This window comes from Cricetulus griseus, chromosome 2 (genome assembly GCF_003668045.3).
Source record: "Cricetulus griseus strain 17A/GY chromosome 2, alternate assembly CriGri-PICRH-1.0, whole genome shotgun sequence".
NCBI classification, from domain to species: Eukaryota; Metazoa; Chordata; class Mammalia; order Rodentia; family Cricetidae; genus Cricetulus; species Cricetulus griseus.
Window position 1 is genome coordinate 278,554,368 of NC_048595.1, and position 17,422 is coordinate 278,571,789.

The window sequence follows — 17,422 nt, forward strand, 5'->3', positions numbered from 1 at the left end:
GCCAGTAAGAATGCTTACAGCTCTTGCAGAGGCCCTGTGTTTGGTTCCCAGAACCTACATGGCAGCTCACAACCACCTGTAACTGGGATTTTAAAAGCATATTTTTCTTGATTTTTTTCCTCTTTTAGATGATGCTGAAATACAAAGATAAAAAGTGGTACCAGTTCTGACAACCAGAATCCAGTAAGACCAACTTCCACCAGAAGGAGAAGGAAGTTTCCTTGTTGATGTCATTGATGTGTTTGGGGAGAGAGCACAGAAGGGAAGCACATTGCTGAAAACTGTTCTTTCCCAGGACAGCCAGGCACTGTTTTACCTCAGTCACATGGCTTTACCTGCGAACTCACACACGTGCGAACTGGAGCATATGGTGTGTCCTGGCTGTGCGCTGACAACCAGAGAACTTAGCGGGATCATATTGACAGATGAAAACCATGAAGGGATGTTGAGAAGTCCCCGTGGGCTATTCCTTGGATCATTCCTGTATTAAACTTTCATATGCCAAAAGATTTTGTGCCGTTGTATCTGCCATCAGTGTTGATCCGATGTGGGGAGAGGCAATAAATCAGAAGTCCTAAGTCTGAAATGGTCATATTTGTGTCGGGACTGAATTATGAACAGCTGTCTGGACTCACCCTCTCCCAGACAGACTGGTCATCAGTATCATTAGTGAAAAAGCAACAAACTGTCGCTTTTACTTTAGACTGTGCTGAATGGTGGGCTTTAAGTAATCAGAGCATACACATGGCTGTGTATGGCATCCTGTTCAATCCTTGTTACTATATATTTGTGTTCAGTTCCTATTTTTTCAGAAGCAAAACAAAGTGATACATCACTTTTCATGGAAAAGTGTGGCGCATGACTCAATTGCTCATCTTCTGAGAGTCTCCATGTAGTGGCCATGCGGTGTGGAAAGTAAGAAACCCTCCATTGTGGTGAGGAGAATTCTTCAATGTCTTTTGTCTTTGTTCACATTAATTCAGCTAAAGGTAGATTCGACCTAAAGAGTTACTGGTTCAATTTCTAGAAAAGTTAAAATTGGCTACGTTTTTAATTTTGCTTGAATTTTTTATAAAATGTTTAACCAAATATAGCCTTGCATTATTTGATTAAAATTGCTAAAACAACCATGTTTCACCATTTCAGTAAAATGCTCAGATCCCATTTAAAATGCCCTTTACTTGCTAACAATTCCAGTACCCTCCGATGATGACCAGCCAGTTAAAGTTAAATCTTAGTGCACATGCTGCCGCATGGGAGACCGTAAGCATCTTTGGTCAATAATCGTCCAGGAGTCTAGTCTGATGTCCTGCAAAACATGTCCCGTAGAAATACATTACAAATTTGCACATACCCTTCTGAAATACTAAAGGCAAAGAGGAAAGGAGAGTATGTTCACTTCCCTAACTGAATGTTTTCTGCTATAAAGAGAGATGTGCCTTCAGTGGCAGACACTGGATGATTGGTTCCTGCAGTAGCATTACAGCCCAGAAAGGAAGCCGTCTCCACTACAGTCAGAGACTGCAATTGTTAGAGCCACAAAGGAAGAAGTGGAGTGGGAGCATGATACTTATATCCTGTCTTCTATACATTGTCCACTATGAAAATCTCTACTGAGTCATTTGTCCTTAAATACGCAGGGCACACATTGCCTGCTTGTTTTCTCTCCCGTGTGATGTGTGAAGTTCCCTGTAAAACATCTTCAGTTTCACAGCCCAGCCTGTCACTCACCTGTTTCTCTTTCATTAATAAATCTTTTGTTTACATTTTATAATGTGCACTACTGAATATAAAAGTTTACATCAAAGTTTATTTTAAATAGCATTGAGTAAGGATTAAATATATGTGGTGGAGAATTGATCAAGACGAAAATGTTTTATAACTACAATCATTTTTAAAAGTTTCTCAATTCATAGAAAGTGAGTAACATTTCTGTTTAGTGTCTGTGCTCTGAACATTTGGCAGTTTGCAAACTGCCTAATTTGCATTATACATTGTCCACTAAACCCATGTCCTGTGATACCTCATAGGAAGAATTGTGTCCTTTTTAAAGGTATAGTTTTATGAATATCAGTAGTTGAGAATTTTAAAAGGTTGAAATACTGAAGTAACCTGACACTCTGCTTGACTCTGTGTGGAGCTGTTAATTTGCTGTATTATTTGTGTATCAAATTCCTTTCTATCGTCATTTTAATTGCTGTAAATAAGATGAATTAAAGTTGTAACTATTTACAAATAGAGAAGTAGATGTGTTTACCAGAGATGGGTTTTATAAGAACATCCTAATTCATTATTTTAAATCATTTGTTTTGTTTTTTAATTAATCTACATATTGTGCACAACAAACTAGGAGTCTAGGATTTGAAAGTATTTTTGAATAGAGAAAATGATCTTCCCAAGCTATGCTTGATTCTGTAAATAAAACAGTCTGCAGTACCGAAGACCCAGGGGTGGCCTGCCTCCCCCAACCCACTCCTGTCCTTTTTGATGCAAAATGAGTAGTCACCAGCAAGCCAAAATTTCAGGAAATCTAACAGCAACAACAACAAAAGGTCAAGATAAAAATTATCAGAAAATGAAAAGTAAGTGTGTGTGTGTGTGTGTGTGTATGTGTGTGTGTGTGTGTATGTGTGTGTGGTGTGGTGTGTGTGGTGTGTGTGTGTGTTTTCTGTGCCCTTAGCAATGGTTACATTTGTCTTTGATTTCAAAATTCACGTGGTCTGCAATTAACACTATTAGCAGGGAGAGATTTCTCTGTGTGTACCACATACCCAACTCATTTCATTTTGCAAACCAAAATCAGTCCATATTTGCTTAGAATACTGTTATTCAACATATTTCATTTTGTCAAAATCTTTATATCTGTCTGAAAAATGGCATCACCTCAACACGAGCTCACATTGGAGTCCTATGGTGTTTCCAAAAATGGATTATGCATTTCAAAAACCTGTTCTTCTTGATGTGAGATTGTCATGGAAAAACACTGCTGTGTACGTCTATCTTTCTATGCGAGTATACTGCAGGCTCATAAGAATATCCCTTTACAAAGTATTCACTTAGAACTTCTTGTTGGTTCTTCTGAGGTGAGCTCAGTAGACATCTGAGTGTATGAAACAAGCCTGAAAGTGTACATATGCTTAGGATGAAGGGGATGCTAGGAGACAACTGAGCAATGGAGATTTGTTGCAAGTTCACTCTGGGTCCTATATTCAAATCCTCTATGCTTTGCTCAAGGCATTCCGCATGTGACATTAGTAAAGCTATCTCCAAAGGTAATTTGTGTGTGTGTGTGTGTGTGTGTGTGTGTGTGTGTGTGTGTGTGTGTGTGTGTGTGACAAAGATTTATTTGAACTTGGGGGATTTTGTTTATTTGTTTCTGCAAAATAAAGAGCACTGAACTTTAAACTTGAATTTTTCTGCAATTTTTTTAGGTAATGACTTTTATTGTCATTTAGTCTGCATTTTCTTTAAGTGATATGTGTGTATGAAACATACCAAAATCATGACTATGCTGCTAGCTGCACCTGAAACCAATCAATTTTAAAACCTTTAATAGGGTTTTATATAGCTTTTAAAGATTAAAAACAAGTGAAATCATTTGCTGTACGTTCTGGTGTTCTTGGTCTTTGTTGCGACACTTTCAGGGTTGTTCACAATCAATCACGCAGTAACATGTTGTATTTATACACTGCTAGAGAATATACTTTTAGTTTCAGATGAAGTTTTATAAATGTATCCTTTAATTTTAAAATGGTGAACTTAAGTCAAAGTACTTAAAAAGTGTGTATATTATCCATACAAAAAGTTATGTTTTACACTTATAATAAGAAATACTGGTATCTCATATGGAGATACAATTGGGTTTTAAAAGTCATGCATCATTGAAAAGTCTCCGCACATGTCAAGATACAATTATATAGTTTTTTTTTTTAAACAAAAAAACCCTCTGCTGAATATTTTCAAATATTGATTTTATTTTGACAGGGAATGTCCACAACAATGATTTCTAGAACTTTCTCTGTAGCTTCAGCTTGCTGTTGGATGCCTATCTTAGCTATTATTTTAATATATATATATTGAAAATGGTTTCCAGATATTTTCTTCTATCTTTTTTAAAAATAAATTTCCAAAAATAGGAACAGAGTTTACGTATTTTTGTCAATGAAGGGTTTTTTTATTATTTTGTAGTTTATAAAATTTGTTCCTCATCAGTTTGATACTTAATCAATATTCCTAGGCTTTTAAATCGCTATTTACTTGGAAAAGAATACTCCTATGTAGTCAGTGTCCCTTCTGGTTTTCTGTTTTGTCTTTTTCTTTTGGGCATTTGTTCTGGGTTGAGACTGATGCCAAAGTGTGCTTCTGATTTGGAAATGAATACGGCTGCTGGGGTTTGTCAGCGGCTTGCTCCTTTCTCAGGTCTACTTGCAGAGTGCTGTGGGCATCATTGATGTCTGCCTCAGATGCTGTGAAGGCTCTCAAAGGGGGCAAATTGGAGCTGAGCTTTCCTGAGAAAGTAAATGATTTCAGTAACTTCCCTTCAATTATGGGCCTGAAGTCACTGGCCCAATACATTCATGAATTAGGTGCCAGCTACAAAGCTGCTTTGGGATGTGCTGTGTCTGTCCCTCAGAGGAAGCATGGATGTACTTCTGCCAATACTTTTCACCAAGACACATAGTTTAAAGTCATTTTTTTGTCTATAAGATGTAGATGAATAGTGTCAATTCATTTGTTGTAGGTCATTTGACTCAGGCTTTTAAAACGGGTGTAGGTAAATTACTGTGGAATTCTTTTATGTGATTTTGGATTTTGATGTTTTAAGGGTTTTCTTTTTTAATATTACCATTTGTATTTTATCTCTACTTTGCTTCAGTTAAAGACAATGTAATGAGTTTCAAACAAACTTAACACAGCAATGGGAAGTAATGCAAAGATGAAAAATAGTGACTTTGCTATTATTGTTTTTTTTTTTTTGTAAATAGTAATGTGATATGTTAGGTGTGACCTGTGTTCAACATGGTAGCTAGAATTGGGGGTGGGAGGCACTTTCTAGTTAAACCATTGGTTCATTATAAATGTGTTTTCAAAAACTTATTTAAAAAAAAAAAAAAGACAGATTTAGTTTCCTGGCATTGTCCAAACTGAGGATGAGCGTGTTTGGTCCAGACTGCTCCCTGTATGTAAACTCCATGAATGCTGTTCAGCTGATGCATTCTCTCTTTCTATGTTCACTCAGCCCAGTAACTCTAAGATAATTATTGGAATATGCTTTCCAACCACAGTTTTTTTTAATTATCTGTGTATTTTTCTTTTTTTAAATAGCACTATCACCAACACTAAAAATGTCTTGCAACTTTGTAGTTATTTTCCATTCCTGTAACTTTAACAGAAAAGAAAAACCTGTCATCACAGCAAAAAGGTTCAATATTAAGTAATGAATTATTTTTTGTAAATAAATACCGTTAAGCTGGTATTCTGAGAATGTATTACAACTTAATGTTTCTGGAAAATGTTCATATATATGTATATGAATGTCTACTGAAGGGCTCTGATTGGGCAAAATAAAAGACTCAATTCTCTCCTGAAACAAAAAATGAACCCCCCTTTTTCTGGAAATTTGTTTTAATATTTTTCCGAATTGTGGAATTAGCACATTAGTTGAAGAAAATAGGTTGTCCCATTTCCAAAGATATGACTCTAGGTAACTGAGATCAGACATTGAAAGAGCTAGGGTTCTTGGCAAAAGGTACCTGGCCAGCCACGTGGTAGGTGGTTGGGGTGGAATGGAGGCAAGAACTAGATCCTGCTGCTCACCCAGAATCCAGGAGTCCTAAAACACTGGTTCTGAATCAGTGCATGCCAGCAGGGTGCTGAGCTAATGGCGCAGACAAACTGACTACAGAACACTTTATTGGTTTGTGGAACATCTTTCCAGTAGTGAGGATAATGAATGTTTCCATAGTTACCATTTTCTAATTGATTTGTCAGTATCGGTGTGTAACTACTTGTACCAAAAAAAAAAAATGAGCATCCAATTAATGGATCTAGAATAAAGTCTCTCTGAGAATGCTGAGGAAATTCTTGTGTCTGGTGAAGATGTCTGCTCTTATTGTGATGCACACCTGTTCCACATGGGGGCAGTCACGTCCTGTGCAAGAAGTCCTTCAGTCTACAAGGTAGAGCTCACGGGGTGTGCAGAGGTCGGCTTTTTATCTGAAAACTTATGCAACACATCATTTTATGTTATTACACAGAGATGCACACCATTTCATATTGCTCTGATTGATGATCAAATGTCTAAGTTCTTTCATACTCAAGTAAAAGTTGGAAACAAGATTTCCTTCTATCTCTGGCCTTGACTTTTTAGGGTAACTATTTGAGTATGTCCTGTGTAAGTGTCTCAGTGTCATTCAGTGCTTTGGTAGAAATATATACTCATTATTTTGACTGTTCCTGATAGTGTATAGGAAGATTCTATTTTTCCCCCATTAACTTAAAGATAATGCTGTTTGCATTTTCTTTTTGCAGTTTCTGTACCAAAATTAGCTGTCATGGGTGCTCTACTAAAAGCTACTAGCATGCGTGCTGTTTAGATGAAGGCACCCTTTAAAACCAAACAGCCTCTCTGAGTTATTTTCAAACTTTATTTTCTCTATTTGTGCTAACCATTCTTAGAAGACAAAAATTAAAGCAGAGAAATACATTTTATAAACAAAAACAAACTTTCAGACAGAATAAAATATTTGTTACCAAAGAAGTGTGCGGATGTCACATAACACGTAGCTGGAGTTCTGAATTAATATTGTGTGCATCCTCCTCCAAATGGAGGAATCCCTTGGCTGTCTGTGTTGGCTTCCCACCTCATTCTGCTTCTTCCATTTCAGTTCATCCCTGACTGTCATGCCCCTCACTCTAACTCACAAATGCTCTACAGTTCATTGAATGTATCTTAAGAAAACACTTCTTTGCCCATTTAGTAGAAAATACTATAAATTCCCTTTCTTGGGGACTTATTCTTAAGTATTAGGTAAACATGTAAATAATTTTTATGAACATAATGTGTTCCCTACTGCTTTCAGCATTCAGGCACTCAAATGTCCACACCAATAAATCAATTAAACATGAAGGAACTGTGTGGAGACAGTATAACAAGCAGTGGAGACAGGCAGGGAGGGTAGAAAGCCCTGTGCCAGAGCCAGCAGGCCTAATCCTAGCTGCCTCACTAGGATCCAGCCAAATGATGTCTGAGTGTTCAAAATCCAAGATTCCAAGGAATCTTGTCATCAAATACTAAATTACAAGAGCACACTCCTTAAGATGTAATCTCCATGATTCTTAAATCAGAAAGTGACTGTAAAGGTCATTCGATTAATCCATCATGCTCACATCTGAGCATGAGAATTTCATGGAAAAGCAACGTATAAATGCAAACTACTGGACTACAAACCATCTCTCCTGCCCCTCATCAGAGTTTCTGTACAGTAAGCACGGGTGAAAGAAGGCAAGCTTGATGACTTGTATTCTTCAGAAGTTCCGAGGTAGCTTGGTATACTAGTCCAGACCACACTGAGGGCCCTGACCTAGAACCATGCTATAGAAGCAGTTTCTTGGTCACAATTGTTTCGTGATATTTTTATTTCCTTCTAACAAGTTTCCTTTGAATCCCAGGGCAGAGCCAGACACTAACTGTCTAAAATTAACCATAGAGGTTTTGGAGGACTGAGGACAGAAAGACAAAGTGGTAAGGTGGAGATTAGAGAGGATCTCAGGGCTTTTGGATAGAGGAATGGAAGAGATAGGAGGTCACGGTCGCTTCTTTATTGAATCTCTGATCATTCAGGTTCCTACCCCATATCTGACTCCTGATATTTTTATTGATAAAGAATAATTAGATAAATGCATCAACAGATAATAATCAGTATAACATCTGAACCAATACAACTGGTATGTGAATGAAAGTAATTGGTACATGTGGTGATAACTTGCTTGTTCAAATAAAGCCTATCTGAGGGTCAGAGAATGAAGCTTGCCACTAACTAACCATAGAGGTCTGGAGATCTGTACAGACAGACAGGAAGTGAGGTATCTGGGCAGAAACAGGATATAAGCAGGGAGAAACAGGAACTCACTCACTTGTCTCCTGAGACGATATAGAGGTAAGGTGTGGGGGTGGCTTGCTCCTTCTCTCTGATCTCTCAGACAAGCTTTATTTGTACAAGTAAGGTATCACTGTAGTACACCTCAAAATATGTGCAAATACTTAAAGTCCTAACAAATTGCCAAAGTACTCCCAACATTAAGAAAAAACAAACAAACTGAGACTGTCCTTCCCTGCAAGTACTCATCCTTTAGCCCCCAACCAGGACTTTAATATCTTAACTCTTTCCCAGAGAGTAAGGCCCAGCTCATATGTGTTCCCATTCAGTAGAACTGATAATATGTCCCTAATGCTATGCCATGACCCACACTTAAAAATGTACAGGTCTATTCTTTTTTCGTGTATTTTGTATCCGTTCTTATAAATGCATTCTATAAAATTAAATTCTTAAATTTTATAGAATTTAAATGAAACATATATTTACCTTGCTAGAAATCTGTTGGAAACTTTCATATTTTCCTGATAACTAAAACTCAAAATATATGATTTTTGGCTAGTGGGCAAATAAACTTGCCTAAGCTTTCAGTGTGCTGATGGTGGGAGCCTGTGAGGGGGGGGTGCAAATGCCAAGCATATCAACCTGCTTGTGAAGACCAAGGTTCTATTCTAAGATTCCCAATGACACTAATGTCCCTACAAGTCCCAACTCCCTCTGTCTGAGTTCAGAGTTTCACTAATTATAAAATTGTTATCTAAGTGCTGACCTTACTTACTTTACATGGGACCCATAACTTCTAAAGATCATTAGAAAATCAGAATTTAAACACTGGGCCTTATATTTTCAAAATAGGTAGGTGTGTGTGTGTGTGTGTGTGTGTGTGTGTGTGTGTGTGTGTGTGTATGAGGTGCCCACGGTGGCCAGAATAAGCTATAGTTACAGTTATTGTGAACCACCTGACATGGATGCTGGGACCCAAACTCTTCCCTCTCATAACCACTGAGCCTCCTCTCCAGCACCCAGGCTTTCTCATCTTAGAAACAATAGTTTCTTAGAAGCTCTGTGAAAGAAATGTTTTAAATTTGGAGGAATAAGTGGTAGCATATTGGGATAGGTAAATCAGTATTATTTCATGTTCAGTATCAAAAGGTGGTCAAGGGGTCAAGATAAAGGCATTACCAACATATGCCACAATTCATACTAACACAAAAGTTATCATGACTGATAGCCTAATGTTAAACTATGACAATGAACATCTAGAATAAAGTACCAGGCTCTCTGTAAATGCTAAGTATCACAAGAACTAAGAAGTGAGATGCCCACATCCATCTACTCATTCTCAGCTACATCCCTGTATTCTTCTCCCTAAAGGGGACAGAACGAACCTGGTAGGCTGTATGTCTCCAATGGATGCTCCTGAACCAGTTTCCAGTCTCTGTCCCAGCCAAGGCCATGTAGGAGGTGGGGAATAGGTTCTTTAGAGTTCTGTTCTGTTCAGCTTGCTTATTTGTGACTGAGTTTTGCTGTGCATCCCAGGCTGGCCTGCAACACCTTCTGCTTCCACATCAGGACTGCTGGGATCAAAGGCATACTCTACACACTCGCAGCTTACTGAATTCTAGTCCATATGTTAGGACTACTCCAAGCACCCTTCTGCAGTTCAGGTAAGAGGTTCTGCTGGCAAACTCTGGGTTACTAGGCACATAGGGGTGCTTTCTCTGTCACTCGGTTGAGCCATGTCATCATGCTGTGGCTCTCCCTTGCCTTCAGAGGGGACTAGAGCCATGGTCTTTCTATTCTTCCAGTTGATTCCATCATTGAGGCTCCTCAGATCTAACCCATGTGGTCCAGGAGCAGGCTCAGACAAAGCCCTGCTCTGTTTCTCTACCCTATATAGCTCTTATAGAGGAGAAAAAAATTTTCCCTTCATGGGCCATTTATAACATATCTCTATAAGCATACAAATGGCCTGAAGTTAGCACCTTGCTTTCCTCTGCTTTTATGGAGTATCCAGAGACTGGTGACTGGCTTTCCTCCCCATCCTTCTCCCCATTCCCCCTACTGCTCTTCCCTCTTCCCTCTTCTCACTCCTCCTCCCCCTAGTACTCTATTTGAATCTGAATCCCTATTTAGAATCTGATGATTCTAAAACTGGGATTTTGATTTTCTTTAATTTTAATACTAATTCTGACTTGCTAAATATGTACATTTAATTAGTACATTTTTGAGTCCTTTGTGACTGCTACCACATAGAACCATGTGGCCAAATGTGACTATTTTGGACTCTGTCTCAGCCATGAAGATTCTTGACATACATCCAGAGCAGACACCGGACTTCTTTGGAGCCCAGAAGGTGATGGCAGCCAGGACCCCACTCTGTGAAGTCAGTGGATGTAAGGAGTTATGGCTGCAACCTTCCTCTGAAATAGTTTGGAAACATTTGAGGAATCTAGCACAGTGCTGCCTTCAGGCTGAGTTCAGGGTGACAGATGCTGTAAGACATGCAAACAGCTGGCAATGGTGCTTAAAGCAGCTTGTGTCAAAGACTGTCAGGAAAGAAGGACAGAGAATGAACACTCTAGAAGACCAGTGAACCATGTGACTGACCTATACAAAAGATTATAAAGAACAATACTCAGAGAAGTGCTTTAAGGTCAAATACAGTAAATTATAAAGGCATAAATTAAAAGCCAGGGAAGAGATTAAATTCCTTGAAGAATTTCCCCTGTTTAGGGGGAACTGTGTGATCACAGAGTCTCCCTGGAATCCAAGTGTGAACCCTAAGTATAACCTCCAAGCTGCTTTTCCCCAGCCCTTCAGTTCATCTTCAGAATCAATGAGGTGCTTAGGAGGATGAATGACACAAGGATTTGCCATGAACCTGACAAGAGCCATCACAAAGAGAGCAAAATTGCTAACTCGATGCATGCTTGACCTGCCCTTTTCATGGAAGCTAATGAAATATCACGGTATTTACCAATCAAGGAAGCAGTTTGTGAGAAGCTAATATCTCCCACAAGAATTGATCTGAATACTGCAGACACACACTAAAGCACACCTGTGGACTCACTGCAGAATCCAGCTGGACACACTATTTGTAGAGGACGCACGTGGGGTGTGTGTGTGTGTGTGTGTGTGTGTGTGTGTGTGTGTGTGTGTGTGTGTCTACACTCAAGTACTGTGTGACTTTAGTGGCTGGATATGTTTATATAATGCAATTTAAATTCTTTGTTTGCATGCAAATTTTCTGTTGCCTTAAAAGAAAAGAGTTTTTAAGACCATTACAGGTAGTTATTCAAAAGCAGAGAAAAATGGCTTCAGTCTGGGGATATAGCTCTGTTACTGATGTAGCATGAATGTAATATGTCTGAGGACCTGTTTTCAATTCTGAGGTGGGGGAGAGAAGATCTCGTTTATAAGAAAGATTAAGGTAAGTGTGTGATGAGTTGCATAGCTATATTACCTAAGAAATAACCTTCCTGGTGTGCTCTGAGACCTGAATTCCATCTGCATGAAACTTATTTGTTCCTCAGACAGGATAAATGAACCGATTTTTCCAAGTAGTAACTGTGCCTAGATGCCAAAATCTTCCCCAGCCCTATATTCTGAAACAAACTATACTATTTTATATTATTTATTGTGTGTTTATGTTTAATGCACCATGAGATAAAACTGCCTCCATGTTTAGTGAGATCCAAGCCAAATACATGAGTCATACCATGAAACTTGGCAATGCCAAGTCCAGTAATAGGATGCTTAGAAATCTACTATCAGGCTCTCATTCTGTGGTGGTTTGAATGAGAAAGTCCCTTATAGGTTATCAGACTCACATCCTATTTCAGGAGCATTTTTCGGTCTCTTTGACAGGAACAATTAAGTGCACCTCTACAGATGAGGATTTAAAAATGCAATCCATAGGAGAATCATATTGATATTAGTGTTCCTTTTGCCTTTTTCCTGTCTTCAGCCCTTGGACTAGTATTACCTGGAAACATCTGAGGTTTTCATTTAGGATTTTGGCATAAGCTAAAATAATGAAACTAATAAAGAAATGGGGTTCAGGTCCTGGGATAAAGGCTTTGCTAGTCTTTGACAAACCATCACTCTCAGAGTGTATTAGTTTGCTTCTTGATGCTGTGATAAAAACAAACAAACAAACAAACAAACAACCAGCCGAACAAACAAAAACACCTTGACCAAAGCAATTTATAGGACAGAGTGCATTTGGGCTTTTGGTTCCAGAGGGAGAAAAATCCAGCATAACGGGGAGGCATGGAAGCCAGCAGCAAGAGCAGGAAGTGGAGAGATCACATTTTAAACTATAAACATGATGCAGAGATAGGAAACTAGAAATGGGGCAAAGCTATGAACTCTCAAAGCCACCCTTAGGGACACACTTCTTCCATCAAGGCCTCACCTCCTAAACTTCCCTACTGCGGAGCAGGTGTTCAAATTCATGAACCTGTGGGGGAGCATTTATCATTCATACCACCACACCGAACAACTGGAGGAAATCTTATTGTTTGCTGGCGGTGGTGGAGGGTCCTAATCATAAGGTCATTTGGGTTGGGTAGAATAATTTTTTTCATAATCAATATCATTAGTTATAGTTTATTAAATCATGATTTATCTCCACACATAATAGTGTGGATTTTATTTGTGATTATAATTGATACTAAATGAAATCTGTAGAAAAAATTATTTTTAATTATGTGTGATTATTTGTACATGGGAGTACAGTTCCAGCAGAAGCCAGAAGATGGCTCCTTGTCCCCCTGGAGTTATGATGGGGATGTGAGATGCTCAGACTGGATTCTGGGGACAAATCTCTAGTCTTCTGCAAAAGCAGTCAGTATGCACTCTTAACTACTGAGCCATCTCATTTCTCCAGCCCCTAAGTGAAATTGTTTAAAGATATCATTACAATTGCTGCAAGAACAAAATCACTGAGCAACCAATTAAAGGGATGGGGTGCCAAGCTTTAAAATGGAAAACTACTGGCGTGAAAGAGCAAAGGCCCATGTTCAGATTCATGGAGTTAGATACCCACAAAGCAAGGATTAGAGTTGCTTAGAGAAAAATCCAAAACGGCAACCGCTCCAGACTCTCCACACAGTAAGAGCCTCTTCCTGCCCTGGGCTTTCTTCTCATACACAACATGCTTCCTTTTCAATGCTGTGCCTCCTCCTAGCCAAAAGCCCCGTGTCTTTGAATATTTGGCTCTTTCTTATCATTCAGGACTCGGTTTAAATGTTCCCTTGTCTAAGAAGCCTTTCCTGGAACTTGGGAGATAGCTTAGTTGGTAGGGGGGCTTGTTTTTCGTGCTTGGGGACCTGGGTTTGATTCCCAGAACCAAGGTAAAACATAAAATTAATAATAAATAAATATAAGTACATTGTTCCCTGCTGTATTCTTAAAACTGGAATGGGGCCAGACACCCATTAGTTATTCAGTGGACCCTGGTCTCCTGAGACGTGATCCAGTTTAACTGGGATGGAGAAAAAGGAGAAAAAAGCGCTAAAATTCAAAGGAGCTTTGCATTTTAGCAAGTCAAGGATGACAGTATCCTTAATGCCTTTATTTTGGGAGAAGGAAAGATAATTCCTCCTATGAGGCTGCTTAGAGGAAAAATAAATAAGACATACAAAAAAGCAAATGATTTATAAGCAGAAGCATTCCTCTCTACAAACAAGCCTCCCTAGAAAAACTGGTCTCTGTGTTCCCAGTGTCCTTTTCAATTAAATAAAAGAGATGAATCAATAATTATACTCTAGTATAAATTATACTATAAACAATATATGAGTATACTATATATAATACTCTAGTGAGATTTCGTTTGTTTGTTTTTCAAGACAAGGTTTCTCTGTGTAATAGCTCTGGCTGTCCTGCAATGTGCTTTGTAGAACAGCCTGGCCTCTAACTCACAGTGATCCTCCTGCCTCTGCCTCCCTAGTGCTGGGATTAAAGGCATGTGCCACCACCACCCAGCTTGTCAGAGAGGTTTTTAACTGTCTGGGTTTTGATAAGGAATCTGAATCTCCCCTTCTTTTGTGTCTACTACAAGTGATACCTCCTTGCATATTTTCTTAGCTAATTGATACCCCTGGTTAATTCATATATTGAACTAGAAATTGCACAGGCATGAATGGAGGGACAAGGCCTTCACTATGCGGAAAAGATAGATGAATTCTTCTTATAACACATTTAAAAGTCATATGACTAGCAGGTGGGGTCACCCACTTTAAGATGACAGAGAAGCTTATCATGAACCCCAGTCAGCTGTGTCACCAGACACTTGACTGTGAGCATAATCTGCTTCCTCAGCACAGGACCAACCACTGGCATAATTACTTCAGTGTTCAGGGCCAGTAGCCTTAAGTTGTCTTTCTAGAGTTTATCTTCACAAATATTCCTGGGGTTCTCCTAAATGTGCTTATGGACCCAGGATCAGCCTGATTTGCTCTTATTCAAACCAGGGCTTTCCAAGGCCTGGCATTCAATGATGATCCTGGAGACAAAGCTTGCCAACTGCAGCTTCGGCTACCTGTTTAGAGGGCTGTGCATGCAACAAGCCACCTCTGCAGCCAGGGCATTTTGCTGTTAGAACACACAGGGGGAAAAAATCTGCAGCCACCACAGGCCATGGACAAGTAAGTGTTAAGCAACCCAGGCCTCTTTGTCCAGGAATGACAAAGATCCCTCCTTGTCACATCTGGCCCACCTAGATTTCCTCTGGCTCCACATGCTGAGCTAGTCACACCCACTCCCCTTCTCAAAGGGTCAGGGGAGCACATAGGTTAATGCTTCCCAGATGAGTCCTGGGTGGGACTCACATATGTCTGCAACTTAACATGTGCTTCAGCCATAGAGAGGCTCAAGTTGACATCTCATTTCTCTCTCCTCTGCTGGAGTGAGGGCCGGGAGCACAGCTATATAATGCAGCCATGTGTGTTTCTGGATATACAAGAAGGCTCACACTGCCCTGAAAGCTGCTCCTTTTCAGGGCTGAGGTCTAAAGTGACCTTTATGCTTGTCCTCACTCTCCCCTTCTTCTTCCTTCTGACTCTTCTCTTCCCTATACCCTCCTCTTTTAGCCCTCACATTAATTCACAGAATGAATGAAACTGGAACATCGATTCCTAAAGCTTGTCCATGTTCCTGTGACTACAGCAGCCCAGAAAGGCACACCTCGTTTAGTAATCTCCTAAGCCCTGGTTGAGAGCTCATTCTCATCCACTAGGGGGAGCACATTAGCATAGAACTTGGAATGTGTAAGTTCTGGTCCAGTGGTTCTCAACCTTCCTAACACTCCGACCCCATACTACAGTTCCTCATGTTGTGGTGATGTACAGCCATAAAATTGTCTTTGTTCTCACTTTATAACTGTAATTTTGTTACTGTTGTGAATCAAAGTATACATATCTGATAGGCAACTGTGAAAGGGCCATTTGACCCCCAAAGGGGTGGAGACCCACAGATTGAGAATCACTGTCTTAGACTAAGGAGAAAAAGTAAGAAATGGTCGCTAGAAATCATCACAAGAGGAGGCCATACCCGTTTTCTTTACATTATGCTAAACTGCATTGAAAATGTGTCTGTAAAACAAACAAAAAAGTCCGTCACAGTAAACAAGATAAAAACAACACCCAGAAAAACTAAAAGAAGGGGGACTAAAGAGGTAAGGAACAGACCAGTCTCGCGTGGGCAAAATACAAGGTGGATGTAGGGTGAGGAGAGATTAGGATGTGAGAGGCAACAGGTAGACTGCAAGAAGGAGCCCTGGTAAAGCGTTAGTGACAACGGTGACAGCTAGCATTCTTTGAGAAAGATCTCTCTGTGTAGCAAAGATTAGCCTCAACATGCAGACCCTCCACCCTCAGCTTAGCCAGTGCTGGACTTTCAGGGATGCCTCACTGGGTTTGAAGTTCTCTTTATTCCTCCTGGCTCTGCTCCCTCCCCTTATTGCTCTGAGCTTCTTTTCTGTTTTTTTTTTTTTGTTTTTTTTTTTTCCCTAGCATCTTCTATATGGCATTGTATTGTCGAGGTTCATGCCTGTTGTACATCTCATTATCACCCTGTTTTAACTGGCAAATGTTTCACTGTATCAATATACCATATGACCATATGATGTTTACCCATTCTTCAGTTTAAGGAAATTTGTGTTTTTGAGCTCTTTAGAAACCATGCTACAAGTTTTTGTGTTACCAAAAGTTTGGAGCTGGATTGTGTGTGATTGATTTTGTAAAACATCGAAAGCCTTGATGGAGAAATAAGACAATCCAGCAGTGACCATAGAAGATGCTGATACCAGTTTTGAATAATGGATAGAACAGCTAGATATGGCAAAAGAAGAACTGAGAGAGTTTCGAGATGCGAGCTGATACACACAGAATATTCTACTCAGATTTAGCATGATGCACAGGCCTCCAGACTCTCGGGGAACACCCTCTAAGATAATCTATATGTTAAATAATAAAAAAGCCTCAATAAATTTTAGAACTTAAAATCATAAAGGATGTTCTCCAACTACAATAGGACAAAATTCGATATCAATGATGAAAACTACCAAATTAGTAAGTATGTAGAAATTAAATGACAACACTTAGAAAACTAGTAGGTCAATGAAAAATCAAACTGGAAAATAGAAATTCCTTAAAACATGACATACCAAACTTACAGAATCTGACTAACAAACACCATAACATTCCACTTTACAAAACTGGAAGAAGACAGACTAAAATCCTTATACTGGACAATAGTTTTTAAAAAGGATAATTTTTCTATAAATAGTTCTGTGAAAAAAATGGAAGGTCACATATAGAAGATGCAACCAATTGGTAAATCTTCAAAAAAGAAAAAGAAAAAGAAAAGAAAACCTACCCAAAAGGAATTAGAGAATTACACAGGACTGAGAAAAAAGGAACCCTACCAGATAAAATATCTTGAAAAGGTTGATATGTATCTGGGCTTGTGTTCCACAATAAAGTTTCTGTAAACATAAAATAAATCCTCAAAAAAGAGAAGAGACCATGTACTGAAAGGAGGAAATTCTGCAAACCAGGTAACTAGAGAGTCAGTACCCAGAAGGACGTGTGGAACTCATGCCACCACACAGCAAAAACCAGAGCTCAAATGAGAAGTGAACAGAGCCTCACACAAACTTACATAAAAAGAAATATAAATAACCAGGTATATGAAAAGCATTATCAACAGCAGCATCATCATCACAGATATGCAATTAAAAGCTACAATGAGTTAACATTTCATTAAACTGTATGAAAGTTCCCTAAAATGTTAAAAATGTAACTACCATATAATTCAGT

General features: G+C 39.1%; 1 protein-coding gene across 4 annotated transcripts in view; it reads left to right on the top strand.

Moving 5' to 3' along the window:
• The window catches only part of Stxbp5 (syntaxin binding protein 5), a 129,082-nt gene extending 126,846 nt beyond the window's left edge, over window positions 1–2,236 (top strand). For 2 of the 4 annotated variants that reach the window (XM_027402033.2, XM_027402034.2), the window contains one exon: window positions 129–2,236. In XM_027402033.2, the coding sequence (XP_027257834.1) occupies window positions 129–170 (42 nt within the window). In that variant the 3' untranslated portion in view covers window positions 171–2,236. The remainder of the gene's footprint in view (window positions 1–128) is intronic. The other 2 variants (XM_027402036.2, XM_027402035.2) reach the window with 1 other exon arrangement.
• The last annotated feature ends 15,186 nt before the right edge of the window (window positions 2,237–17,422 follow it).